This window comes from Scophthalmus maximus, chromosome 11 (genome assembly GCF_022379125.1).
Source record: "Scophthalmus maximus strain ysfricsl-2021 chromosome 11, ASM2237912v1, whole genome shotgun sequence".
Lineage (NCBI taxonomy): Eukaryota > Metazoa > Chordata > Actinopteri > Pleuronectiformes > Scophthalmidae > Scophthalmus > Scophthalmus maximus.
The window spans coordinates 25,237,499-25,264,957 of record NC_061525.1 but is presented as its reverse complement, the minus strand read 5'-3'; the positions used below and the strand labels follow the sequence as shown (position 1 = coordinate 25,264,957).

The 27,459-nt window shown below is 49.8% G+C and overlaps 1 protein-coding gene across 3 annotated transcripts; it reads left to right on the top strand.

Annotated features, from left to right (window-relative positions):
• Positions 1–76: 76 nt before the first annotated feature.
• On the top strand, positions 77–26,998 carry LOC118296792 (diacylglycerol kinase delta). 3 transcript variants are annotated; one of them, XM_035621844.2, is made up of 31 exons: positions 77–245; positions 2,661–2,771; positions 3,056–3,136; positions 4,729–4,833; positions 4,913–5,045; positions 5,402–5,508; positions 5,606–5,731; positions 12,228–12,330; positions 12,424–12,586; positions 12,652–12,760; positions 13,063–13,202; positions 13,808–13,892; positions 13,971–14,065; positions 14,143–14,242; positions 16,792–17,089; positions 17,836–17,991; positions 18,100–18,225; positions 18,386–18,482; positions 19,461–19,571; positions 19,660–19,756; positions 19,986–20,093; positions 20,191–20,304; positions 20,378–20,512; positions 20,729–20,892; positions 21,016–21,127; positions 21,332–21,424; positions 21,606–21,725; positions 21,895–22,012; positions 22,432–22,562; positions 23,433–23,532; positions 26,025–26,998. In XM_035621844.2, the coding sequence occupies exons 1-30, from the start codon at positions 108–110 to the stop codon at positions 23,520–23,522; spliced, it is 3,666 nt and encodes a 1,221-aa protein (XP_035477737.2). In that variant the 5' UTR covers positions 77–107; the 3' UTR covers positions 23,523–23,532; positions 26,025–26,998. The 3 variants fall into 3 exon arrangements, with proteins under 3 accessions (XP_035477737.2, XP_035477739.2, XP_035477738.2); XM_035621846.2 differs by lacking the exon at positions 77–245 and adding an exon at positions 1,179–1,437; XM_035621845.2 differs by lacking the exon at positions 77–245 and adding an exon at positions 1,463–1,646.
• Positions 26,999–27,459: the final 461 nt, after the last annotated feature.

Sequence of the window (27,459 nt, the reverse complement as noted above, 5' to 3'; positions counted from 1 at the left end):
ACCACCAGAGGTCAGTGAACGGCCCTGTATCCTCTCGCTGTGTTGTCCTGTCTCCGCCGCTGGGGGGCGCTCCCTCCCCTGGTCCTCCTCGGGGGTTTGATGGCAGGATGGCGGAGGCTGGGGGACCGGAGTCCGCAGCGGCCCGGTGCGCGGACGAGTCGTCGGACAGCGAGCCGGAGCAGGAACCCGGATCCCCGCAGAAACTCATCCGAAAAGTTTCCACGTCCGGTCAGATCCGCAGCAAGGTACAGAGGCGGTGAAACCCCGCGTTTATCAACGCACATGAGCCGTAGTCCGACAGAGTTTTGATCCGGCGGGGGTGGGCCACGCAGCCGCGAGCTGCACCGAGCGAAGCCCGGACACAAGCGCACAGAGTCCGGACGAACATGTCTCAGTTTCCCCTCGTTGATCCGTCGAGACCGTGACGAACACGCAGCAAACTGTGTAACGTTTGAATCATAATAATTCATCTGCTAGAACCGTAACATGTTGACTCGTTCCGGTCCGGGGGGGGCAGGGACCTGGAGGACCGTGGGAGGGGGGGGACCTGGGGGGGCAGGGACCTGGAGGACCGTGGGGGGGGGGGGGGGGGAGGGGCAGGGACCTGGAGGGCCGTGGGGGGGGGCAGGGACCTGGAGGGCCGTGGGGGGGGGGGGGTGGCAGGGGCCTTCGGGGTCAGGGACCTGGAGGACCGGGGGGGGGGGGGGGGGGGGGGGGTGGCTGGAGGACCGGGGGGGGGGGCGGGGACAGGGACCTGGAGGACCGGGGGGGGATGGGGACAGGGACCTGGAGGACCGGGGGGGGCTGGAGGACCGGGGGGGGACAGGGACAGGGACCTGGAGGACCGGGGGGGGGGGGCGGGGACAGGGACCTGGAGGACCGGGGGGGGGGGGGGCGGGGACAGGGACCTGGAGGACAGGGACAGGGACCTGGAGGACCGGGGGGGGGCAGGGACCTGGAGGACCGGGTAGACAGGGACGGGGGGGGCTGGAGGACCGGGGGGGGACAGGGACAGGGACCTGGAGGACCGGGGGGGGGGGTGGCTGGAGGACCGGGGGGGGGGGGGGCGGGGACAGGGACCTGGAGGACCGGGGGGGGGGGGGGGGGGCGGGGACAGGGACAGGGACCTGGAGGACCGGGGGGGGGCAGGGACCTGGAGGACCGGGTAGACAGGGACCGGGGGGGGCTCGGGGGGGCAGGGACCCGCACCCCGCGGTCCGGTGGATGTTTCTTCTCTTTTCACACTTTTAGCTTCAACTGTAAACCGAGTCAGAACCAGACCTGTTGTCGGTGGCTCGAAGGCCACAGCGGCCAAGTGGATCGGTCCGGCTCTGAACATCTCTGGCCCCGGAGGAACTGGAGTCCGGACCCGGTGAATCACTATGACTACAGCCCGGTGTCCGGTGTCCGGTGGAGACAGTGAACGCACAGAAACCGGTATTTAAAAGCTATGCTAGGCTAACCGGCTAACTGCTGCTAACCGGAGGGTCGCAGGCCCCGTGAGAAGCCCCGCTGTTTCCCACCGCTCCCCCCGGTCAGAGGAGCGCAGGTCGGCGGAGATAAGTTGGTTCGGGCGGTTGTGTGTCGGTCCCCGGTGTCCAGTCACCCGTTAACTGGTGACGCGTTCACGGACGTGTCTCTTGCAGGTATCAGGTGTTTTTACCTGCGTTAACCTACTGTGCTGCGTTTACGGACCGGCGGACAGGCTCGGGAATACCTTTGTCTATGTGAAGTTGTTATAACAGTAAAATAAACACAAATGTACATTTACTTCACTTTAGAGGTACCTGTACTCTGCTGCTGGATACTTGTACTTCACTAGTTACAGCTAATAATTCATTATGAATTATTAATATTAGGGGCTGTGATGTTAATGAATCTGCTCATTAAACTGTTAAATGTCATCAGGTGTTCTGATTGGTCCAGAACCTGAACAGACCCAGCTGACGTCATGTCTGTCAAAGAAAGTTATGTGTCCCCTCGTGTGTCCTTGTGTGTGTCACCTTGTGTGTGTGTTTGTGCCCTCGTGTGTCTCCTCGTGTGTGTGTGTGTGTCCTCGTGTGTGTCTGTCTCCTTGTGTGTGTCTCCTCGTGTGTGTGTCTTCTTGTGTGTGTGTGTCTCCTTGTGTGTGTGTGTCCCCTTGTTTGTGTTTGTGTGTGCCATCCCGTGTGTGGGTCCCCTCTTGTGTGCGTCACCTTGTGTGTGTGCGTCCTTGAGTGTGTGTGTGTGTGTGTGTGTGTGTGTGTGTGTGTGTGTGTGTGTGTGAAACACACTGAATGTGTGTGTGTGTGTGTGTGTGTGTGTGTGTGTGTGAAACACACTGAATGGGTGATTGTGTTGATTCATCACAGGACCGTTTCCGTCTTTGCCCGTGGCTCCTTCCAGGAAAAAGTTGAAGGAAAATCTAGATTATTTTTATTTGTCACCTGACGTCTGTGAATCAGAGGCTTTGTGAAAATGTAGCACAGGCTCCGCCCACAGGCGTCACCGCCGCCGTCACTGAGAGATGTGAACCCAGACGACTGGGACCACATGACGGCTCTGAGGCTTCGTCATGGTCCAACACTTCTCAGAGGATCAATACTGACTTTTTCCCTTGAAGTACTGGTTTTAAACTGGTTCTGAACTGGTAGATGAAACGATGAAACGTTGTGTTGCAGACAGTGTTGAAGGAAGGAAACCTGATGAAACAAACCAACTCGTTCCAGCGTTGGAAGAGACGATACTTCAAACTCCGGGGGCGGACGCTGTACTACGCCCAGACGTCCAAGGTGACTGTCACTCAGGAGGATCACGGATCAGAGCTTATCTCAGAACAGAAACAGAAAACTGAACCATCATAATTTCACTTTTGATTCATCTGCTGATTCATTTCTCTGTTAGTTGATGAAATTGTTCATTCAGCAGCTGATTCTGACGTTTCACAACATTTCTAAATATAAATAAATAATCGATAAGACAATGATTGATTTTCTGTATAATCAGTTCATTGACAAATAGTTATGACAATAAAAGTACAATGACGTGATGTGATGTAATTTCCTGTTTGATCCAGTCGATCATCTTCGATGAAGTGGATCTGACTGACGCCAGCGTCGCCGAGTCCAGCACCAAGAACTTCAACAACAGCTTCACGGTAAAAAAACAACAACAAACGTCAGACCATGAACGCCTCATTCACGCACACGCATGCACAAACGCACAAACACACACACACACACACACACACACCGCTCCACACCAGCTGTTATACTTTGTGGTATAAAACTGTTGGTGAACGTTGTCACTTCCTGTCAGTGAAGCTGCAGCTGTGATGTGTGTGTGTATGTGTGTGTGTGTGTGTGTGTGTGTGTGTGTGTGTGTGTGTGTGTGTGTGTGTGTGTGTGTGTGTGTGTGTGTGTGTGTGTGTGTGTGTGTGTGTCTTCTTATCTGATCCATGTGGGGGGTTAGGGTTTGGGGGGGGTGGGGGGTTGGTGGGATTTGGGAGTTGGCATGATGACAGACAGGAAGTAGCTTGAGTCATACGAGAGGATGTAGGAGGGCCTAGAGAAAAGAGAGAGAGGCACAGAGACCACGTCATAAGCCCCGCCCCCTGGTGACTGGCTGCAGTATAAGCCCCGCCCCCTCCATGTCATGTGAGGTCGTTCTTATCACTGATGTTTGTTCACGTGTTCATGTTTCTGATCACTTTGCTTCTCATCAGTTATTTGATAACATCATGATCAGTGTGTGTGTGTGTAGCTGAGAAGGTTCACCCTGGATTTCCACTGGATAAGGAACGGCTGCGAAACGGCGGCGCAGCGTGTCGGTTGCGTGTTTCGCCGTCCGCCAATCCCCACCGCCTCTGCCACAGTGGTGCGCTGCGGTGCGGCCATGATGTCACAAGGACCCACGAGATCTCACGAATTCACGTGTGATCGCGCGATATAACAGGGTGTAGTTTCTATAAAGAGAATCACAAACCAACAAGTTATTTCCATCATAAATGATTTGGTGATTTTGGACTTGAATGATCAGGATCTCCTCATTCATGGTGTCAATGGGGTGAACAAGTCGGTGAAAACCTCTGACCTGTTGACTTCAGGGCTGTCTCCGCCCATTATGAGGTTTTCAAAGTGTAGCTAAGTGAAATATGATTCGCCGTGAGCATGGTGTATTTTATTTTGACAGTTAAAGTACGTTTTATTTTTGTTTCTGTGCTCGACTTCCTGTCCCGCACAACCTGTTTTGTGCTGAATTGCAGCGTGTGTGCTCCGGCGTCCAGCAAAAATAGAAACCCTGCGTATCTGCTCCGGAGGGCTGCTGAGCGTCGGAGCTGTGACGGAGCCGTGCGGAGTCAGTGGAAATACACACATTGACTTTAATCGACACCTATCGGCTCCGTCGCCGTTCCGCAGCCGTTCCGCATCCAGTGGAAATCAGGTGTCATTCTGTAGCAGCTGAACAGGATGTGGAAATAAAACTACACAGTTTTATTTGTATATCGGCAAATCACAACATACATCATCTCTTTACATAGTGAGGTCGTGAACTGTCTCTTTACCTGTCTGTCTGACAGCTGTCTGTCTCTCTTCCTGGCTGTCTGTCTGACAGAGGTCTGTCTCACTACCTGTCTGTCACTTGTCTTTCTCTCCACATTTCTGTCTGACAACCGTCTGACTCTCTACCCATCTGTCTCTCTACCTGTCTGTCTCTCTACCTGTCTGTCTGATACCTGTCTGTCTCCAGGTCATCACTCCCTGCAGACGTCTCGTCCTCTGCGCAGACAACAGGAAGGAGATGGAGGAGTGGATGGCCGCTCTGCGCAGCGTCCAGAACAGACAAAACTATGAGGTCTGTATCTGTCTGTTGTGTTACCGGGACGACCAGCTGTCCCACAGCTGTCAGCTGACTGTGTGTGTGTGTGTCCCAGTCCACCCAGTACAGTATGGATCACTTCAGTGGGATGCACAACTGGTACGCCTGCTCTCACGCCCGACCAACTTACTGTAACGTCTGTAGAGAGGCTCTGTCAGGAGTGACATCACACGGCCTGTCCTGTGAAGGTACAGACACACACACACACACACACACACACACACACACACACACACACATACACACACACACACACACACACACACACACACACACACACACACGCACACACACACACACACACACTCAATGACTCGTCACATCTTTAAACATCAGATCAGTTCACTGACATTAATGCAACATGTTAAACAAGTGAATGTTTAATATCAATGTGTAACATGGTGTTTGTGTGTGTGTGTGTGTGTGTGTGTGTGTGTGTGTGTGTGTGTGTGTGTGTGTGTGTGTGTGTGTGTGTGTGTGTGTGTGTGTGTGTGTGTGTGTGTGTGTGTGTGTGTGTGTGTGTGTGTGTGTGTGTGTGTTACAGTGTGTAAGTTTAAGGCCCATAAACGTTGTGCAGTCAGAGCCACTAACAACTGTAAGTGGACGACTCTGGCTTCTATTGGGAAAGACATCATTGAGGACGAGGACGGGGTGAGACAGACACACACACACGCACACACACACACACACACACACACACATCATGTCAGTAAATGATCCTCACCTCTGACCTGTGACCTGTCCACAGGTGTCAATGCCTCATCAGTGGTTGGAGGGGAACCTTCCGGTCTCCGCTAAATGTAACGCCTGTGATAAGACGTGTGGCAGTGTCCTGCGTCTGCAGGACTGGAGGTGTCTGTGGTGCAAGGCCATGGTGAGTCACGTCACATCACCCCCTGGTGTCTGGCTGCAGTACAGGTCTTAAGCCCCGCCCCCTGGTGACTACCTGCAGTACAGGTCTAAAGCCCCGCCCCCTGGTGTCTAGCCGCAGTACAGGTCTTAAGCCCCGCCCCCTGTTGTCATGTTTCTGATCACTTTGACAGTGATCTAACCCTAAACCTAACCCTGACACAATTCTTCAATACCAAAGAACGCAAGTATGTACTCCTGTTCTTTCCAAGAACGTACTTGGGAATTCAACTCGGGAGAACATTCTCCGAGAACGGGAGAATGCAGTTCGGTCATTGTGCAGTGGGAACAGGAGCGTACTTGCCAGCCAGGATGCAGTTGAGAATGGAGAGATGCGGCGTTGTAGCATTTCTTTTTAATACAAATATACGATATCTACATATAGCATTTATTTTTAATACAAATATTATGTGATATATTTACATATTATAGCATTACTAAACAATATGCTTTTTTGAAACAATATATGGGTAGACCCATATATTCAGACCTCACAGTTCATTTGGTACAGCAATATAAAAACGAATGCAGTTTAATACTGTCTACATACACACACACACACACACATATATATATATATATATACTGTATACAACCCCATCATCCACAACATCAAAATCACTGCCATTGAACTGTCCTGAGTTTTATTGAGAGGTGTTTCTAATATTTGGTCTATACTCATTCATATGGGACGGACAGCCAACACTCAAAAACTGATCAAATAAAAAGCTAAATATTAAAAACTGGTTGAGGCAGGACTGCTGCATTACTTCAGCTTTATCTAGGTGTACCTAATAAACTGACAGGTACAGAAGTTTGGTATTTTAATAATGTAATCATATTGAAATAGATTAACCTACATTCCACATGTTGCTTGTCTTCTTGGAACGCAAACAGGACTCGTACAATTATTCCCACAAACATATATATAAATGTAAGAAGTACTTGTACCTCATCTGTGTCACATTCAGTCATTTATATACGTACTTTTTGACCTGAGCGATTACATTGCTTATCAAGAAAGACAGAGATATCTCAACCAGACACCTGACCACACAGGTCAGATGTTAGAGGAACATTTAATTATGGTATTTATCGACAATTCATATCAGAAAATTCATATAGTTAAATGTATTATATAGTTGAATGAATATGTATAAAATTCTAAAGACACAAGTAAGCAATAAATATAATAACAACATAGAATAAACAACACTAAAATCCTCTAAAAACGTCACGTACGAAGGTTTGCACATCCGAATGATCATGTGTCTTCGCCGAGCTGTTATTTTCAGGAGATGATGTGAAACCTTCAGGCTTCCAGGAACAGCATCAACATGCTGTTGTGCAGAAAACGACGTCCGTCCTGCACAGAGCGACTCATTTCCCCAAACCAGAGGAGAGTGGGGAGGTGAATGTGATGGAGGAGGTGGAGGAAGTGAATGAGGTGGTGGAGGTGAATGACATGGAGGAGGTGATGAGGTGGAGGAGGTGAATGAGATGGAGGAGGTGAATGAGGTGGAGGAGGTGATGAGGTGGAGGAGCTGATGAGGTGGAGGAGGTGAATGAGGTGGAGGAGGTGAATGAGGTGGAGGAGGTGATGAGGTGGAGGAGCTGATGAGGTGGAGGAGGTGAATGAGATGGAGGAGGTGATGAGGTGGAGGAGGTGATGAGGTGGAGGAGGTGAATGAGGTGGAGGAGGTGATGAGGTGGAGGAGGTGATGAGGTGGAGGAGGTGAATGAGGTGGAGGAGGTGATGAGATGGAGGAGGTGAATGCGGTGGGGGAGGTGAATGAGATGGAGGAGGTGAATGCGGTGGAGGAGGTGAATGAGATGGAGGAGGTGAAAGAGGTGATGAGGTGGAGGAGGTGAATGAGGTGAAAGAGGTGATGAGGTGGAGGAGGTGAATGAGGTGGAGGAGGTGAATGAGATGGAGGAGGTGAATGACATGGAGGAGTTGATGAGGTTGAGGAGGTGAATGAGATGGAGGAGGTGAATGAGATGGAGGAGGTGAATGAGGTGATGAGGTGTAGGAGGTGATGAGATGGAGGAGGTGTATGAGATGGAGGAGGTGAATGAGGGGGAGGAGGTGAATGAGATGGAGGAGGTGAATGAGGGGGGAGGTGAATGAGATGGAGGAGGTGAATGAGATGGAGGAGGTGAATGCGGTGGAGGAGGTGAATGCGGTGGAGGAGGTGAATGAGATGGAGGAGGTGAATGAGATGGAGGAGATGAATGAGGTGGAGGAGGTGATGAGATGTAGGAGGTGATGAGATGTAGGGGTGAATGCGTCGGAGGAGGTGAATGAGGGGGAGGAGTTGATGAGATGTAGGAGGTGAATGCGGTTGAGGAGGTGAATGAGATGGAGGAGGTGAATGCGGTGGAGGAGGTGAATGAGGTGAAAGAGGTGATGAGGTGTAGGAGGTGATGAGATGGAGGAGGTGAATGAGATGGAGGAGGTGAATGAGGTGGAGGAGGTGAATGAGATGGAGGAGGTGAAAGAGGTGATGAGGTGGAGGATGTGATGAGATGGAGGAGGTGAATGAGGTGGAGGATGTGATGAGATGAAGGAGGTGATGAGATGGAGGAGGTGATGAGGTGGAGGAAGTGAATGAGATGGAGGAGGTAATGAGATGGAGGAGGTAATGAGATGGAGGAGGTGATGAGATGGAGGAGGTGATGAGGTGGAGGAGGTGATGAGATGGAGGAGGTGATGAGGTGGAGGAGGTGATGAGGTGATGAGATGGAGGAGGTGATGAGGTGGAGGAGGTGATGAGGTGAATGAGGTGGAAGAGGTGATGAGGTGGAGGAGGTGATGAGGTGAATGAGGTGGAAGAGGTGATGAGGTGGAGGAGGTGATGAGGTGGAGGAGGTGATGAGATGGAGGAGGTGATGAGGTGGAGGAGGTGATGAGGTGGAGGAAGTGAATGAGAAGGAGCAGGTGATGAGGTGGAGGAGGTGAATGAGATGGAGGAGGTGATGAGGTGGAGGAGGTGATGAGGTGGAGGAAGTGAATGAGATGGAGGAGGTAATGAGATGGAGGAGGTAATGAGATGGAGGAGGTGATGAGATGGAGGAGGTGATGAGGTGGAGGAGGTGATGAGATGGAGGAGGTGATGAGGTGGAGGAGGTGATGAGGTGAATGAGGTGGAAGAGGTGATGAGGTGGAGGAGGTGATGAGGTGGAGGAGGTGAATGAGATGGAGGAGGTGAATGAGGTGGAGGAGGTGAATGAGATGGAGGAGGTGAAAGAGGTGATGAGGTGGAGGATGTGATGAGATGGAGGAGGTGAATGAGGTGGAGGATGTGATGAGATGGAGGAGGTGATGAGATGGAGGAGGTGATGAGGTGGAGGAAGTGAATGAGATGGAGGAGGTAATGAGATGGAGGAGGTAATGAGATGGAGGAGGTGATGAGATGGATGAGGTGATGAGGTGGAGGAGGTGATGAGATGGAGGAGGTGATGAGGTGGAGGAGGTGATGAGGTGATGAGATGGAGGAGGTGATGAGGTGAATGAGGTGGAAGAGGTGATGAGGTGGAGGAGGTGATGAGGTGGAGGAGGTGATGAGATGGAGGAGGTGATGAGATGGAGGAGGTGATGAGGTGGAGGAGGTGATGAGGTGGAGGAAGTGAATGAGATGGAGGAGGTGATGAGGTGGAGGAGGTGAATGAGATGGAGGAGGTGATGAGGTGGAGGAGGTGATGAGGTGGAGGAAGTGAATGAGATGGAGGAGGTAATGAGATGGAGGAGGTAATGAGATGGAGGAGGTGATGAGATGGAGGAGGTGATGAGGTGGAGGAGGTGATGAGGTGGAGGAGGTGATGAGGTGATGAGATGGAGGAGGTGATGAGATGGAGGAGGTGATGAGGTGGAGGAGGTGATGAGATGGAGGAGGTGATGAGGTGGAGGAGGTGATGAGGTGATGAGATGGAGGAGGTGATGAGGTGGAGGAGGTGATGAGGTGAATGAGGTGGAAGAGGTGATGAGGTGGAGGAGGTGATGAGGTGGAGGAGGTGATGAGATGGAGGAGGTGATGAGGTGGAGGAGGTGATGAGGTGGAGGAAGTGAATGAGAAGGAGCAGGTGATGAGGTGGAGGAGGTGAATGAGATGGAGGAGGTGATGAGGTGGAGGAGGTGATGAGGTGGAGGAAGTGAATGAGATGGAGGAGGTAATGAGATGGAGGAGGTAATGAGATGGAGGAGGTGATGAGATGGAGGAGGTGATGAGATGGAGGAGGTGATGAGGTGGAGGAGGTGATGAGGTGAATGAGGTGGAAGAGGTGATGAGGTGGAGGAGGTGATGAGGTGGAGGAGGTGAATGAGATGGAGGAGGTGAATGAGGTGGAGGAGGTGAATGAGATGGAGGAGGTGAAAGAGGTGATGAGGTGGAGGATGTGATGAGATGGAGGAGGTGAATGAGGTGGAGGATGTGATGAGATGGAGGAGGTGATGAGATGGAGGAGGTGATGAGGTGGAGGAAGTGAATGAGATGGAGGAGGTAATGAGATGGAGGAGGTAATGAGATGGAGGAGGTGATGAGGTGGAGGAGGTGATGAGATGGAGGAGGTGATGAGGTGGAGGAGGTGATGAGGTGATGAGATGGAGGAGGTGATGAGGTGGAGGAGGTGATGAGGTGAATGAGGTGGAAGAGGTGATGAGGTGGAGGAGGTGATGAGGTGGAGGAGGTGATGAGATGGAGGAGGTGATGAGATGGAGGAGGTGATGAGGTGGAGGAGGTGATGAGGTGGAGGAAGTGAATGAGATGGAGGAGGTGATGAGGTGGAGGAGGTGAATGAGATGGAGGAGGTGATGAGGTGGAGGAGGTGATGAGGTGGAGGAAGTGAATGAGATGGAGGAGGTAATGAGATGGAGGAGGTAATGAGATGGAGGAGGTGATGAGATGGAGGAGGTGATGAGGTGGAGGAGGTGATGAGATGGAGGAGGTGATGAGGTGGAGGAGGTGATGAGGTGATGAGATGGAGGAGGTGATGAGGTGGAGGAGGTGATGAGGTGAATGAGGTGGAAGAGGTGATGAGGTGGAGGAGGTGATGAGATGGAGGAGGTGATGAGATGGAGGAGGTGATGAGGTGGAGGAGGTGATGAGGTGGAGGAGGTGAATGAGGTGGAGGAGGTGATGAGGTGAATGAGGAGGAGGAGGTGAATGAGGTGGAGGAGGTTAATGAGGTGGAGGAGGTTAATGAGGTGGAGGAGGTGATGAGGTGAATGAGGAGGTGATGAGGTGAATGAGGAGGTGATGAGGTGAATGAGGAGGTGATGAGTTGAATGAGGAGGAGGAGGTTAATGAGGTGGAGGAGGTGATGAGGTGGAGGAGGTGATGAGGTGGAGGCCGGCTGCTCGTCTTGATGGTCATGACACGTTCTGCCATGTTGCTGGTGCCACATCAGGATTCTTCCTCCTTAAGATTCACAGAAGAAACCTAAACAGACACACGGAACAAAGCAGATTATATTTGGTGACTTTGAAATACAGTCAACATTTAATACGTGAATTTTAATGTTAAAAAAAACAGATATCACTGTGTATTATAGAATTTTGGGATTTCTTTTGTTTGGCTGCGAATATATATATACCGCATATAAGACACCGATGCTTTCCAAGAATGAATCTCCTGGTTAAATAAGAACATGAACAGTATTTATTACAACTTATTTACAGTGTCCGACAGAGACAGACGCAGCTCTGCTCTCTCTCCTCTCACCACAGCTTTTCTCATTAAATAAACATCTAAAACTACGAACGTTAACTTTGGCCTCTGACTAATATTAGAGAAAATACCTATAAGCTCTGTGACCAGCGATTGATCGTTCGATTTACCCAAAACTGAAAAATTGCTCATGTTGAACCGCGACAGAGCCAGCGGGACTTTCCGCAAGAACTTGCCGAGATGAGGCTGCTCTTGACGGGCACCGAGAGCGCTGACCGCCCGGTCATCTGGATGGTCGACGAGGCCGCTTATCAACTCCGAAATGTCGGAGCAAATGTTTTTAAAGGCTCTAACTTGAGAAATGGACCATAGATATAAAGTCAAAACAACTATATTCTCGCCTCAAAACATCTTTAAAGTACATTTCGGGACACAACAACAGATTTATTTCAAAAGTTTTAACTTACGGCTGAGACTTTTCTCTTTCCCCTTGCTGCCGTTGGTTTTCACAAAATGCATTCTGGGATACTTGGCCCTCCCAAGAACACACAAGTCTCCTCCGATGCATCCTCGGTAAAGGGGGCGTGGCACAACAAAATCCGAGCATGTGGACCGTTCTTGGCTCGATGCGTTCTTATATGTGAACAGTACTTTGGCCGAGACTGATGACGTTTCACAAGAACGCAAGTACAGAGAAGAACGCAGATCAAGAAACGGCCACGGTCTGTAAATCAGCTGTGTGTTCACATGGAGGCAGAGGTGCTTTGTGACTCAGTGTGTCCCTCTGTCCTGCAGGTGCACTCAGGCTGTAAGGAGCAGTTGTCCTCTAAGTGTCCTCTGGGTCAGTGTAAAGTGTCCGTCATCCCTCCGACTGCACTCAACAGCATCGACTCAGACGGTGGGCGTCACCAAAACTTTTACTTTTACTACAACATCAAATGCATCATGAGTGGATGTCAAGGCATGACCCAGGTGTCTCGTGTGTCCTCAGGGTTCTGGAAGGCGTCCTGTCCTCCATCCTGCACCAGTCCTCTGCTGGTGTTTGTCAACTCAAAGAGTGGAGACAATCAGGGTGTCAAGTTCCTGCGACGCTTCAAACAGCTGCTGAACCCGGCACAGGTGTTCGACCTGATGAACGGAGGACCACACCTGGGGTGAGACACTCACACCTGAGACTCTGTTTTCAACTGTGCACATGAAACTAAAACTGTCTCTTCAGGCTGCGTCTGTTCCAGAAGTTTGACACGTTCAGGATCCTGGTGTGTGGAGGAGATGGCAGCGTTGGCTGGGTTCTGTCAGAGATCGACGCCTTGACGCTGCACAAGCAGGTACACACACACACTCACACACACACACACACACAGGTACACACAAACACCGGTGTACACACACACAGGTACACACACACACACACACACACACACACACACAGGTAGACACCCACACACACACAAGCAGGTGCGCACACACACACACACACACACACACACACACACACAAACAGGTGCGCACACACACACACACACAGGTACACACACACACACACACACAAACAAACAAACAGGTACACACAAACACACACGAACACACACACACACACACACAGGCTAATGTTGTGTCTCTGTGTCAGTGTCAGCTAGGGGTCCTTCCTCTGGGGACCGGGAACGATCTGGCCCGGGTCCTCGGTTGGGGTTCAGCCTGTGACGACGACGCTCAGCTGCCTCAGATCCTAGAGAAACTGGAGAGAGCCAGTACCAAGATGTTAGACAGGTGACTGCAGAGAGACAGGTGACAGACTGGTGACATGACAGACAGGTGACTGCAGAGAGACAGGTGATATGACAGACAGGTGACTGCAGAGAGACAGTTGATAGACAGGTGACCGCAGAGAGACAGTTGACAGACAGGTGACATGACAGACAGGTGACTGCAGAGAGACAGTTGACAGACAGGTCACATGACAGACAGTTGACTGCAGAGACACAGTTGACAGACAGGTGACGTGACAGACAGGTGACTGCAGAGAGACAGTTGACAGACAGGTGACGTGACTGCAGAGAGACAGTTGACAGACAGGTGACTGCAGAGAGACAGTTGACAGACAGGTGACATGACAGACAGGTGACTGCAGAGAGACAGATGACAGACAGGTGACATGACAGACAGGTGACTGCAGAGAGACAGTTGACAGACAGGTGCCTGCAGAGAGACAGTTGACAGACAGGTGACATGACTGCAGAGAGACAGTTGACAGACAGGTGACATGACAGACAGGTGACTGCAGAGAGACAGTTGACAGACAGGTGACATGACGGACAGTTGACTGCAGACATCAGAGGTCATTAACTTTGAACTCTTCTCTCTTCCTGGTTCAGATGGAGCATCATGGTCTACGAGACCAAGTTTCCACGGCAACACTCTTCCTCCACCGTCACAGAGGACTGCAGCGACGACTCTGAGGTAAGAGGAAGTGACATCACTTCCTGTCGGAGCTGTGGAGTCCGGACCGGACTGACCCTGGTGTGTGTTCTGATCTAGGTTCAGCAGATCCTCACGTACGAGGACTCAGTGGCTGCTCACCTGTCCAAGATCCTGACCTCAGACCAGCACTCTGTCGTCATCTCCTCCGCCAAGTACGACCGACCGCTGCCGCCGCCTTGTCCAGAGGGATCTCCTGATTGGTTGACTGACGTTGTGTCCTTGTCCTCAGGGTTCTATGTGAGACGGTGAAGGACTTCGTTGCTCGTGTTGGTAAAGCTTACGAGAAGAACACGGAGAGTTCGGAGGAGTCGGAGGCCATGGCCAAGAAGGTACGAGTCGTGTTTCTGTTCCCGACGAGTCGTGTTTGTCTAAGACAAGTCGTGTTTGTTCCCGACGAGTCGTGTTTGTCTAAGACAAGTCGTGTTTGTTCCCGACGAGTCGTGTTTGTCTAAGACAAGTCGTGTTTGTTCCCGACGACTCTGACGAGTCGTGTTTGTTCCCGACGACTCTGACGAGTCGTGTTTGTTCCCAACGAGTCGTGTTTGTTCCCGACGATGCGTCTTTGTTCCTGACGAGTCGTGTTTGTCTCTAACGAGTCGTGTTTCTTCCCCGACGAGTCGTGTTTCTTCCCGAAGAGTCGTGTTTGTTCCCGAAGAGTCGTGTTTGTTCCCAATGAGTCGTGTTTGTCTAAGACGAGTCGTGTTTGTTCCCGACGAGTCGTGTTTGTTCCCGACGAGTCGTGTTGGTTCCCGACGAGTCGCGTTGGTTCTCGATGAGTCGTGTTTGTCTAAGACGAGTCGTGTTTGTTCCCGACGAGTCGTGTTTGTTCCCGACGAGTCGTGTTTGTTCCCGACGAGTCGTGTTTGTCTCTGACGAGTCGCGTTTGTTCCCGACGAGTCGTGTTTGTTCCCGACGAGTCGTGTTTGTTCCCGACGAGTCGTGTTTGTTCCCGACGAGTCGTGTTTGTTCCCGACGAGTCGTGTTTGTCTAAGACGAGTCGTGTTTGTTCCCGACGACTCTGACGAGTCGTGTTTGTTCCCGACGAGTCGTGTTTGTTCCCGAAGAGTCGTGTTTGTCTCTAACGGGTCGTGTTTCTTCCCGACGAGTCGTGTTTGTCTCTAACGAGTCGTGTTTGTCTCTAACGAGTCGTGTATCTTCCCAACGAGTCGTGTTTTTCTCTAACGAGTCGTGTTTATTCCCGACGAGTCGTGTTTGTTCCAGACGAGTCGTGTTTGTTCCCGACGAGTCGTGTTTGTCTAAGACGAGTCGTGTTTGTTCCCGACGACTCTGACGAGTCGTGTTTGTTCCCAACGAGTCGTGTTTGTCTCTAACGAGTCGTGTTTGTCTCTAACGAGTCGTGTTTCTTCCCGACGAGTCGTGTTTCTTCCCGAAGAGTCGTGTTTGTTCCCAACGAGTCGTGTTTGTTCCCAACGAGTCGTGTTTGTTCCCGACGAGTCGTCTTTCTTCCCGATGAGTCGTGTGTGTTCCAGACGAGTCGTGTTTGTTCCCGAAGAGTCGTGTTTGTCTCTAACGAGTCGTGTTTGTCTCTGACGAGTCGTGTTTGTCTCTGACGAGTCGCGTTTGTTCCCGACGAGTCGCGTTTCTTCCCGACGAGTCGTGTTTGTTCCCGAAGAGTCGTGTTTGTCTCTAACGAGTCGTGTTTGTCTCTGACGAGTCGCGTTTCTTCCCGACGAGTCGTGTTTGTTCCCGACGAGTCGTGTTTCTTTCTGACGAGTCATCTTTGTTCCCGACGAGTCGTGTTTGTTCCCGAAGAGTCGTGTTTGTTCCCGAAAAGTCGTGTTTGTTCCCGACGAGTCGTGTTGGTTCCCGACGAGTCGTGTTGGTTCCCGATGAGTCGTGTTTGTTCCCGACGAGTCGTGTTTGTCTAAGACGAGTCGTGTTTGTTCCCGATGACTCTGACGAGTCGTGTTTGTTCCCGACGAGTCGTGTTTGTCTCTAACGGGTCGTGTTTCTTCCCGACGAGTCGTGTTTGTCTCTAACGAGTCGTGTTTGTCTCTAACGAGTCGTGTATCTTCCCAACGAGTCGTGTTTTTCTCTAACGAGTCGTGTTTATTCCCGACGAGTCGTGTTTGTTCCAGACGAGTCGTGTTTGTTCCCGACGAGTCGTGTTTGTCTAAGACGAGTCGTGTTTGTTCCCGATGAGTCGTCTTTGTTCCCGATGAGTCGTGTGTGTTCCAGACGAGTCGTGTTTGTTCCCGAAGAGTCGTGTTTGTCTCTAACGAGTCGTGTTTGTCTCTGACGAGTCGTGTTTGTCTCTGACGAGTCGTGTTTGTCTCTGACGAGTCGCGTTTCTTCCCGACGAGTCGTGTTTGTTCCCGAAGAGTCGTGTTTGTCTCTAACGAGTCGTGTTTGTCTCTGACGAGTCGCGTTTGTTCCCGACGAGTCGCGTTTCTTCCCGACGAGTCGTGTTTGTTCCCGACGAGTCGTGTTTCTTTCCGACGAGTCATCTTTGTTCCCGACGAGTCGTGTTTGTTCCCGAAGAGTCGTGTTTGTTCCCGAAGAGTCGCGTTTGTCTCTAACGAGTCGTGTTTCTTCCCGACGAGTCGTGTTTGTCTCTAACGAGTCGTGTTTCTTCCCGACGAGTCGTGTTTGTCTCTGACGAGTCGTGTTTCTTCCCGAGTCGTGTTTGTTCCCTACGAGTCGTGTTTGTCTCTGACGAGTCGTGTTTCTTCCCGAGTCGTGTTTGTCTCTGACGAGTCGTGTTTGTCTCTGACGATGTGGTGTTTGTCTCTGACAAGTCGTGTTTGTCTCTGACGAGTCGTGTTTCTTCCCGACGAGTCGTGTTTGTCTCTGACGAGTCGTGTTTGTCTCTGAAGAGTCGTGTTTGTTTCTGACGAGTCGTGTTTGTGTCTCTCAGTGTGGCGTCCTGAAGGAGAAACTCGACTCTCTGTTGAAGACTCTGAATGAAGAGTCTCAGGCCTCCACCGTCCTCCCCACGGCTCCTCCCCCCACCATCGCTGAGGAGCAGGAGGAGGTCGAGGGGGTTTTATCAGCTCCTCCTCCTGTCAGCTCCGCCCCCTGCTCTCCACGCACCAACACATCGCCGTCCTCTTCGTCTGCAGCTGCCGCCATCTTTAAACCCAGAGAGCAGCTGATGCTGCGAGCCAACAGTCTGAAGAAAGCCATCCGACAGATCATCGAGCACACAGAGAAAGGTACGATACTCGTCTTCACACGCATAAGATGTGCAGAGTAACATGTACAGTAAACTATAGAAAGGATATATGCAGTATGAATTCACTAAGGAAGTTAAATGACGTACAAATAGTGTAGTAAATATACAATGGACAGATATGTACAGTTAAGACAATGGTAGTGATATGGATATATTATAGGTGAGTAATATATGAGTACAGTAAGAGACAGTCACAGGTCGGGGAACAGAAAGACCTGCAGCGCCGCCCAGAGGGAGGAGGGTGAACTGTCTGTAGTAACGCTTGAGCCTGACAGCCTCAACGGAGGGAAGTGAAGAACCGTGATGCTATGGGCAGTTCTCACCCTCTGTGGTGCTTCCTGGTCCGAGACAGAGCAGCTGGTGAGGACGCTGTCAAAGTTCACCAGAAGCCGGAAGGACAGACGGACCTTCTTCTGTCTGGTGAGGTGCCGAGGGGCCGAGGCCCAGAAATTTGAAGCTGGCGACACGCTCAACCTCCGTCCCGTTGACGGGGGTGTGTGCGCCACAATGAGCTCCTTGGTCTTCTTGGTGTTGAGAGCCAGGTGCTGGACTTCCTCCCTGTAGGCAGAGGATGAGGCCAATCACCGGGTGTGGTCTGAACTTGATGGTATTAGAGGCGTGTCCAGGTGTTAGTGTGGAGGACGTCCAGTCTCCAGACAGTCCAGGTCCCTGAGCGTCTCATCAGTGTTGAACACTGAAGGTTCACGTCGTTCTCTGTGTCCTCAGCTGTGGACGAGCAGAACGTCCAGACGCTCTTCTCTCTGAGTCGAGCTGAGGAAGAGGAGGGTCTGGTGGAGGAGGAAGAGGAGGAGGAGGAGCTAGAAGAGGACAAGACGTCTCTGCAGTCGTCCTACAGCGTCAAACATCGCAACACAAGCAGAGGTATCGTCTTTATATAGTCACTGATCGTCTTTATGTACAGTCGCTGATGGTCTTTATATACAGTCTCACCAGGTTCCTCACTGTCAATCTGTCTGTCTGTCTCTTTAGTCAGTAAGACACCCTGTGAGAAGCTGATCAGTAAAGGAAGTCTGTCACTGGGCAGCTCTGTGTCACTTGTCCACACAGAAAGTAGGGAGAACATGCCCATGCTCAACACGAAGATCTTGTATCCAGGTAAAAAGTTCAGAGGTCAAAGGTCAGAGGTCATTTCTCATGCTGCAGTCGCCACCACGTGAAGAGTCGCAACACACACTGAGAACTGGTACATGTCCATCACATTCATCCCATGTGTGCGTGCGTGCGTGCGTGCGTGTGTGTGTGTGTGTGTGTGCAGGGCTCAGAGCCGGTCTCTCAGGTTCTCTGTCCAGCAGCTCTGTGATCAGTCATCTGTTGGTGAACGCCGACCCGTTCAGCTGTGACCCCGACAACATGTGAGTCATCAAACTGTCTGTCTGTCTGTCTGTCTGTCTCTCTGTCTGTCTATCTTGTCTATCTGTCTGTCTCTCTGCCTATATGTCTGTCTGTCTGTCTCTCTGTCTGTCTATCTTGTCTGTCTCGCTCTCTGCCTGTCTGTCTGTCTGTATCACTCTCTGTCTCTCTGTCTGTCTTGTCTCTCTGTCTATATCTCTATCTGTCTGTCTGTCTCTCTGTCTGTCTCTCTGTCTGTCTGTTTGTCTGTCTGTCTGTCTGTCTCTCTCTGTCTGTCTCACTCTCTCTCTCTGCCTGTCTGTCTGTCTGTCTCACTCTCTCTCTCTGCCTGTCTGTCTGTCTGTATCACTCTCTCTCTCTGCCTGTCTGTCTGTCTGTCTGTCTCACTCTCTCTCTCTGCCTGTCTGTCTGTCTGTATCACTCTCTCTCTCTGCCTGTCTGTCTGTCTCACTCTCTGTATGTCTGTCTCACTCTCTCTCTCTGCCTGTCTGTCTCACTCTCTCTCTCTGCCTGTCTGTCTGTCTGTATCACTCTCTCTCTCTCTGTCTGTCTGTCTCACTCTCTCTCTGTCTGTCTTGTCTCTCTGTCTATATCTCTATCTGTCTGTCTGTCTCTCTGTCTGTCTGTCTGTCTGTCTGTCTGTCTGTCTGTCTCTCTCTGTCTGTCTCACTCTCTCTCTCTGCCTGTCTGTCTGTCTGTCTGTCTCACTCTCTCTCTCTGCCTGTCTGTCTGTCTGTATCACTCTCTCTCTCTGCCTGTCTGTCTGTCTGTCTGTCTCACTCTCTCTCTCTGCCTGTCTGTCTGTCTGTATCACTCTCTCTCTCTGCCTGTCTGTCTGTCTCACTCTCTGTCTGTCTGTCTCACTCTCTCTCTCTGCCTGTCTGTCTCACTCTCTCTCTCTGCCTGTCTGTCTGTCTGTATCACTCTCTCTCTCTCTGTCTGTCTGTCTCACTCTCTCTCTCTGCCTGTCTGTCTCTCAGGGACTGCTACACTGAGAAGTGTGTGATGAATAACTACTTTGGAATCGGACTTGATGCTAAAATTTCTCTGGACTTTAACAACAAGAGAGACGAACATCCAGAGAAGTGCAGGTATGACATGGATACCTCCATGGAAACATGTCTTCACACAGAGACTGACCGTCTCCATGTAAACATGTCTTCACTTGTCTCCTCTCAGGAGTCGGACTAAGAACATGATGTGGTACGGAGTTCTGGGAACCAAAGAGCTGCTGCACAGAACCTACAAGAATCTGGAACAGAGAGTTCTACTGGAGGTGAGACACACAGAGACAGACAGTTCTACTGGAGGTGAGACACACAGAGACAGACAGTTCAACTGGAGGTGAGACACAGAGAGAGAGACAGTTCTACTGGAGGTGAGACACACAGAGAGACAGACAGTTCTACTGGAGGTGAGGTCACCTTCACTGCAAAGGTCGAGTCATGATGTGAATATTTACTGTGTGTGTGTGTGCGTGTGTGTGTGTGTGTGTGTGTGTGCAGTGTGATGGCCGTCCCATCCCTCTCCCAAGTCTTCAGGGTATCGCCGTGTTGAACATCCCAAGTTATGCAGGAGGAACCAACTTCTGGGGAGGAACTAAAGAGGACGACGTAAGCCTCTCGTCAACCTGTCGTCCTCTGGTCGACCTGTCTGTATACCGTGTCACGTGGTCAGTGATGTCATCGCTTGTCTCTCTCTCCTTGTCAGACGTTCACTGCTCCGTCCTTTGACGATAAGATTCTGGAGGTGGTGGCCGTGTTCGGCAGCATGCAGATGGCCGTGTCCCGGGTCATTAACCTGCAGCACCACCGCATCGCACAGGTGAATCCACCTGTCTGTCTATCTGTCTGTCTGTCTGTCTCTCTGTCTGTCTCACTGTCTGTCTGTCTCTCAGTGTCGGACAGTGAAGATCACCGTCCTGGGGGACGAGGGCGTCCCGGTCCAGGTGGATGGAGAGGCGTGGGTCCAGCCTCCAGGTTACATCAGGATCATCCATAAGAACCGGACCCAGACTCTGACCAGGGACCGGGTGAGTGGAGCCCTGTGATTGGTTGATGCAGACGTGGCTCAGGTGTGCGTCAGTGTGTGTCAAGTGTGTGTGTGTTAGTGTGTGTCAGTGTGTGTCAGTGTGTGTGTGTGTGTGTGTGTGTGTGTGTGTGTGTGTGTGTGTGTGTGTGTGTGTGTGTGTGTGTGTTTGTGTGTGTGTGTGTCAGTGTGTGTCAGTGAACTATGGCTCCCCCTGCAGGCGTTCGAGAGCACCCTCAAGTCGTGGGAGGACAAACAGAAGTGTGAGTTTCCCCGGACTCCGCCCCCTCAGCCCCCCCTCTCCTCCCACCCAGAGATGGTCTCTGAGGAAGACGCGTCACTCGTCAGCGAGTTCGGTCAGGCAGCGGGAGCGCTCATCCACAGGTCTGTGACCTCTGACCTCACCTGCGTGACATCATCGACTTTATTGTTATGGTCCATGAATATATGATTTTATTCATGTGTGAAAGTAGTGTGAAAGTATCTGAATATGAATGAATTCTTCAGTATTCGTGAGGTCGCACAGTCTCACCACAGTCTGGAACAGGAACTGGCTCACGCTGTCAACGCCAGCTCAAAGGCCATGGACGTGGTCTACGCCAACTCCAAGGGCTCCGGGGTAGGATGCATCAGATTGTGGTCTCTATTGTCTGTCCTGGTCTCTTTCCTGGTCTCTACTGTCCTGGTCTCTACTCTCTGTCCTGGTGTCTGTCCTGGTCTTTGCTGTCCTGGTGTCTATCCTAGTCTCTGCTGTCCTGGTTTGTCCTGGTCTCTGTCCTGGTCTAACTGCTGTAGTAAGGTTCTGTCTCTCTGTTGTGTTCAGGCTCTCGGCTGCAGCGTGGTGCTTCACATGGTCGGTAACGTCAAAGCTTTACTCAGTGAGACTGAACTGCTGCTGGCTGGAAAGATGTCCATGGTAACGTCTCCTTGTTTCTACTTCCTGTCTCTTTATATGGACATTTGAATTGATGCAGATGTTTGTGGTAAACTTTATTCTGGCCCCTGACCCTGACCCTGGTCCTGTCACTGGCCCCGGCCCCGGCCCTGGTCCTGGTGCTGGTCCTGGTCCTGACACTTGTGTGACTGTGTGTCTGCAGCTGTTGGATCCTCCTCAGCAGGAGCAGTTGAACGCTGCTCTGACCTCCGTGTCCCAGCAGCTCCGTCGTCTGGCGGACGTTCCCTGGTTGTGTCCCGTCGTCGACCCGTCGGACCACGAGGTGATGGAACACTCTGATAGATTCATGTTTGTTGTAGCACAGACTCTGAGCTGTAGGAGGCACTACAAGTCCAGACGACTGGACAGTCGTTCTGTCTCATGGCTCCTGACACATCCTGTATGTCTGTCTCTCTGCTTGTCTGTCTGTCTGCCTGCCTGTCTGTCCTCAGGGTCCTCTGACTGACTTCTCCAAGCGCGGTCGCGGCGCCAAGTTCCGTCTTGTTCCGAAGTTCAAGAAAGACAAAAACAACAAGAACAAGGAGACGTGTGCTACTCTCTCACTGCCAGGTAATGTCTGTCTTTCTTTCTCCCTGTCTTTCTGTCTGTCTATCCCTCTGTATGTCTTTCTGTCTCTCTCTTTGTCTCTCTGTCTGTCTGTCTCTCTGTCTCTCTTTCTTTCTTTCTTTCTTTCTGTCTGTCTGTCTCTCTCTCTGTCTGCCTCAGCCTGTCTCACTATCACTCTTTCTGTCTGTCTCTCTGTCTGTCTCAGCCTGTCTGTCTCTCTGTCTGTGTTTCTGACTGTCTGTCTGTTTGTCTCTCTGTCTGTCTCAGCCTGTCTGTCTCTCTGTCTGAGTTTCTGACTGTCTGTCTGTTTGTCTCTCTGTCTGTCTCAGCCTGTCTCTCTGTTTCTCTGCTCTGACTGTCTAGTTTTTCTGGTGAAGTGTTTCCTGTCTGTCTGTCTCACCCACTGTCTGTCGGTTTATCAGTTCACCAGTGGGGGACGGATGAGGTGGGGGCGTGGCTAGACTTCCTCTGTCTCACTGAGTATAAAGACATCTTTATCGGACACGACGTCCGTGGGGCCGAGCTCATGCACCTGGAGAGGAGAGACCTGAAGGTATCGCCGCTCAGTGCTAACAGCTTACTTCTAACCATTAACTGCTAAAAGCTAACGTCTAACTGTTAACTGCTAACAGCTAACTGCTAACCAGTAACTGCTAACAGCTAACTTCTAACTGCTAACTGCTAACCATTAAATGCTAACAGCTAACTAATAATTGTTAACTGTTAACAGCTAACTTCTGACTGGTAAATGCTACCCACAAACTGCTAATAGCTAACTAATGACTGTTAACAGCTAACTGCTAAAAGCTAATTTCTGACTGTTAACTGCTAACTGCTTACCATAAACTGCTAATATCTAACTACTGACTGTTAAAAGCTAACTGTTAATAGCTAACTACTGTCTGTTAACAGCTAACTGCTAAAAGCTAACCATTAACTGCTAACAGATAACTGATAACTACAGACTGTTAACAGATAACTGCTAAAAGCTAACTACTGACTGTTAACTGCTAACAGCTAACTTCTGACTGTTAACTGCAAACTGCTAACCATAAACTGCTAACAGCTAGCTACTGACTGTTAACAGCTAACTGCTAATAGCTAAACACTGAATATAAACAGCTAACTGCTAATAGATAACTACTGACTGTTAACAGCTAACTGTTAATAGCTAACTACTGTCTGTTAATTGCTTAAAGCTAACTGCTGACTGTTAACAGCTAACTGCTAACTACTGATTGTTAACAGCTAACTGCTAATAGCTAACTACTGACTTTTGACAGCTAACTGCTAACTATTGACTGTTAACAGCTAACTATGCATGATGGATTTTGTTTTGAACCATTTATAAAAAAAAAGCTTTGTCTGTTTGTTGGAAAATCTCTGATAATTGTGTGTGTGTGTGTGTGTGTGTGTGTACTAGGACCTCGGCGTGACAAAGGTGGGGCATATGAAGAGGATCCTTCAGGGCATCAGAGAACTGAACAGAAACAGCAGCGCCAGCGAGGCCTGACAGCTGCAGGGTGAGTGTGTGTGAGGGAACCAAACGCGGTCCTGACCCTGAACGCATCACGATTGTACCTGAACCTAACACAGCCCTGACCCTGAAAGCACCACGACTGTACCTGAACCTAACACGGCCCAGACCCTGAACGCATCACAACTGTACCTGAAACTAACACAGTCCTGACCCTGAACTCATCACGATTTTATCTGAACCTAACACGGCCCAGACTCTGAACGCATCACAACTGTTCCCGAAACTAACACGGTCCTGACCCTGAACGCACCACAACTGTACCTGAACCTAACACGGCCCTGACCCTGAACGCACCACGACTGTACCTGAAACTTACACGGTCCTGACCCTGAATGCACCACGACTGTACCTGAACCTAACACAGTCATGACCCTGAACGCACGACAACTGTACCTGAATCTAACACAATCCTGACCATGAATGCACCACGACTATACCTGAACGTAAGTTCTGGTTCTGACCCTGAATGCATCCTAACTGTACCTTATGACCCTGAACGCACCACGACTATACCTGAACGCACCACGACTGTACCTGAACCTAACACAGTCCTGACCCTTAACGCACCAAGACTGTACCTGAACCTATGTTCTGGTTCTGGCCTTGAACGAAATCCTTACGAAATCCTTGCTCCTCACCTATATAGCCCTTGATAATCAATCTCCATCATATCTTACAGAGCTCATAGTTTCATATCATGCCAATAGGTCACTTGTCTCTTTAAACGCAGGACTACTTGTGGTTCAGAGTCTGTGAGAGTAGAATGGGAGGCAGAGCCTTCAGCCACCAGGCTCCTCTCCTCTGGAACCAGGAGGCAGACGACATCTCTACATTAGAGTTCAACTTAAAACCTTCCTCTTTGATAAAGATTATAGTTCGAGCTGCTCAGGTGTTTAATAAACCATTTCTTTATTATGCTGCTATAGGCCTAGACTGCTGGGGGAACTTATATCATGAGCATCTTTCTCCCTCTCCCGTTCTCTCCTTCTCCCTCTCTCTCTCTCTCTTTATCTCTCTCTTTCTCTTTATCTCTCTCTCCTTCTCCCACTTTTTCTATCTCTCTCTCTCCCTCTCTCCCCATGTATCTACATTACATGTCACTAACTCTGTTTTCTATCTCTCCTAGTAGATCTGACCCCAGAGCTGCAGGATACAAACCCATCATTATTATTCTTATTATTATTATTATAAATAATAATAATAATAATAATAATATCATCACTAATAATAACAACAACATAATTGTATTTTTTAATTATAAGTGTCAGTCTGGTAGAGACTAAAGTGGCGGTTGTACAACTGTCCTCTCTTCTCTCTTCTTCTCTCTTCTCTCTCCTCATCCCAACCGGTCGAGACAGAAGCTCCGCCCACAACTGAGTCTGGTTCTGTCAGAGATTTCTTCCTGTTAAAAGGGAGTTTTTTCTCTCCACCGTCGCCAAGTGCTTTGCTCATTGTGGGATTTGTTGGGTTTTCCCTGTAATATTGTAATATTGACCTCACTATGTAAAGTGCCTTGAGACAATGTATGTTGTGATATGGCGCTATACAAATAAAATTGAATTGAATTGAACGCATCACAACTGAACCTGAACCTATGTTCTGGTTCTGACCCTGAACGCATCAGGACTATACCTCAACCTGAGAGGGTTCTGTATGGAGTTAGAATTGGGTCATTAATACAGCGCACAAAAAAATGACTCACGAGCGATGTATGTGATTTCACACGCGCTTAAATTTAAATCCCTTGAGGCTCAAGTGGAGAGCTTTCTTCGCTTGCGGAGAATGTTTTTGACACTTTGGGGGCGGAGCCTCTGGACTTTGACTTACAGCTCTTAGGGAGCCTGGAGTTGCCAGGTTGCAGTGGCTGCATCGGCAGTGTGATATCTTCGTATATCAATGATCAGCACCCAGGCATTTCCACTTCTAGTGGCTTTATTCAGGGAGCTGGTAGAACATCTAACATGCCCAACGTGGGGGTAAAGCCTCTCATACCTCCGGCCATATACACTCTCTCTGCACCTGGCTATAGGTAATTCCCTTGAGTATACTCCTAGAGCCCTCTACTGGCCCGGGACTGGAATAACATATAATTATCTCCTTCATGACAGGCAGGACGAGAGTCAATGAACGGTAATATTCACTATTCATACATTTTCAAGTAGACTGTAGCTGTCAAAAACCGCTTGATAGCTACGTTTTGTTAGCTACCTATAAAACCTATCAATCTTTTAGATTAGAAATAACCCTCGAGCAGCGGAGCTGCTTTTCCCGCTAGCGAGAGCAGATCCTCTTGAGCCTCAAGGGATTTAAATCTGTGCGCATTGGTTAATATATGCACGTGTGAAATTACATACATCTTGTGAGTCATTTTTTTGTGCGCTGTATTAATGACCCAATTCTAACTCCATAGTTCTGACCCTGTTCAGGCTCCTGGTCTGAGGTTCTGATCTGGTTCTGGTCTCCTTGTTGTTTCAGGGGTCACTGTCTGCTGCTCCCCACCTGATCTGACCTCTGACCCTGAACCAGGCTCATGACTCCATTAATGAAGACCCACTCTGATTGGACCAGGACCAGGAGTCAAGTTCTCAAAAAAACAAAACCGACCAAACCTCCTCAGACCAAATCAGATGATTCTCTTGTGCCTTGTCATCTCACCCACCAACCAATGAGCAGCCAGGATGTGAGTGTGGGTTTGTAGACAGAGACAACATGGCCGACACGTGTGACACTCCTGGTGTTTTCACATAACCAATCAGAATCCTTCTGGTCCCTCACATGGTGGAGGACGGACACCCGAGGGGACGGGTAGGGACGTCCTGTTTCTCCGTCGTCCACTCTCAATGAGAGTAAAACCGCGAGTGGACTCAGATGATCTCGATCTTTGATAAGAAGTTGTTCTGTGACTTGAAGTGCTCGTGAGACGTTCAGGCTCTGGTGTTGAGATGAAACTTTATTAAAAACAATGCCTTCAGTCACACATCGTAAATATGAGACCTCAGCACTGCCTCACATGTTGAAGTTTCTGACCCGGTGTCGTCTTCATATCTCGTCTCATCATGTCTCAGGTCGTCATGTGATCTGGTTCTTTATCCTATTTCACATCATCACTTGATCTTAATTTACTTTTTTAAAATGTTTTTATCAGAATAACTCGTCGTGAGCTAACGCTCGTTTGCTCACCACAGCAGTCGGACCATATTTATTTTCTGACCAATCAGATGTTTTAGTGAAAACACGAGTGCCTTGCTCGAGGGTTCGTCCTCTGCTGTTCCTCCCACGTCTCTGATCCAACTGTGTATTTATTAGATGATCAATGTTTCACTGTCATACCTCTGTTTGTACAAACGCCCCCTGCAGGGCAACACGTGTAAGTACATTGTGCCATGTAAACAGGAACATCAAAACATCTGGAAGAAATAAAGTTGATGTCTCCACTGTGAGAACTTCTTCTTCGTCTCCGTCTTCTTGCTTTTGGTTTTTTAACAATCATCAACAGACTGAATCTGAGGGGACGACAGGACGTGAAGGTCAGACACTGAATCGGTGTTTGATCTACACGTGTTCTTTAATTCGATAAAAAAAAAAAAATCCTGAATATGAGCTCATTTTAAACAAGGACACATTCCAACACCGACGCTGTATCTCGAGTTTGACACAAGATTATAAAATGTTCAACGGTGCGTTAACAGGCTATAGGGTTTTTCACCTACGACCGATTTTTAAGTACATGTTTAAGGTTTTATTGCAGTGAAAGTATTAATAAACTGAGTAGAAATACTCGTCTGATCACTTCGCTTTTCATTAGTTATTTGACAATATAAAAACAGGCTGAGACGTCATGATTGACAGCTGACACTTGGTTTCCTGGGTGACAGTAAGACGTCTTTTGCCCATTTAGTGAGTGTCAGTC

Coding starts and splice junctions, on each gene's coding strand:
- LOC118296792 (XM_035621844.2), top strand. CDS start 108: ATGGCGGAGGCTGGGGGACCGGAGTCCGCAGCGGCCCGGTGCGCGGAC. Junction 246..2,660: donor CCGGTCAGATCCGCAGCAAG/GTACAGAGGCGG, acceptor GTTGTGTTGCAG/ACAGTGTTGAAGGAAGGAAA. Junction 21,425..21,605: donor TGGCTGGAAAGATGTCCATG/GTAACGTCTCCT, acceptor GTGTGTCTGCAG/CTGTTGGATCCTCCTCAGCA.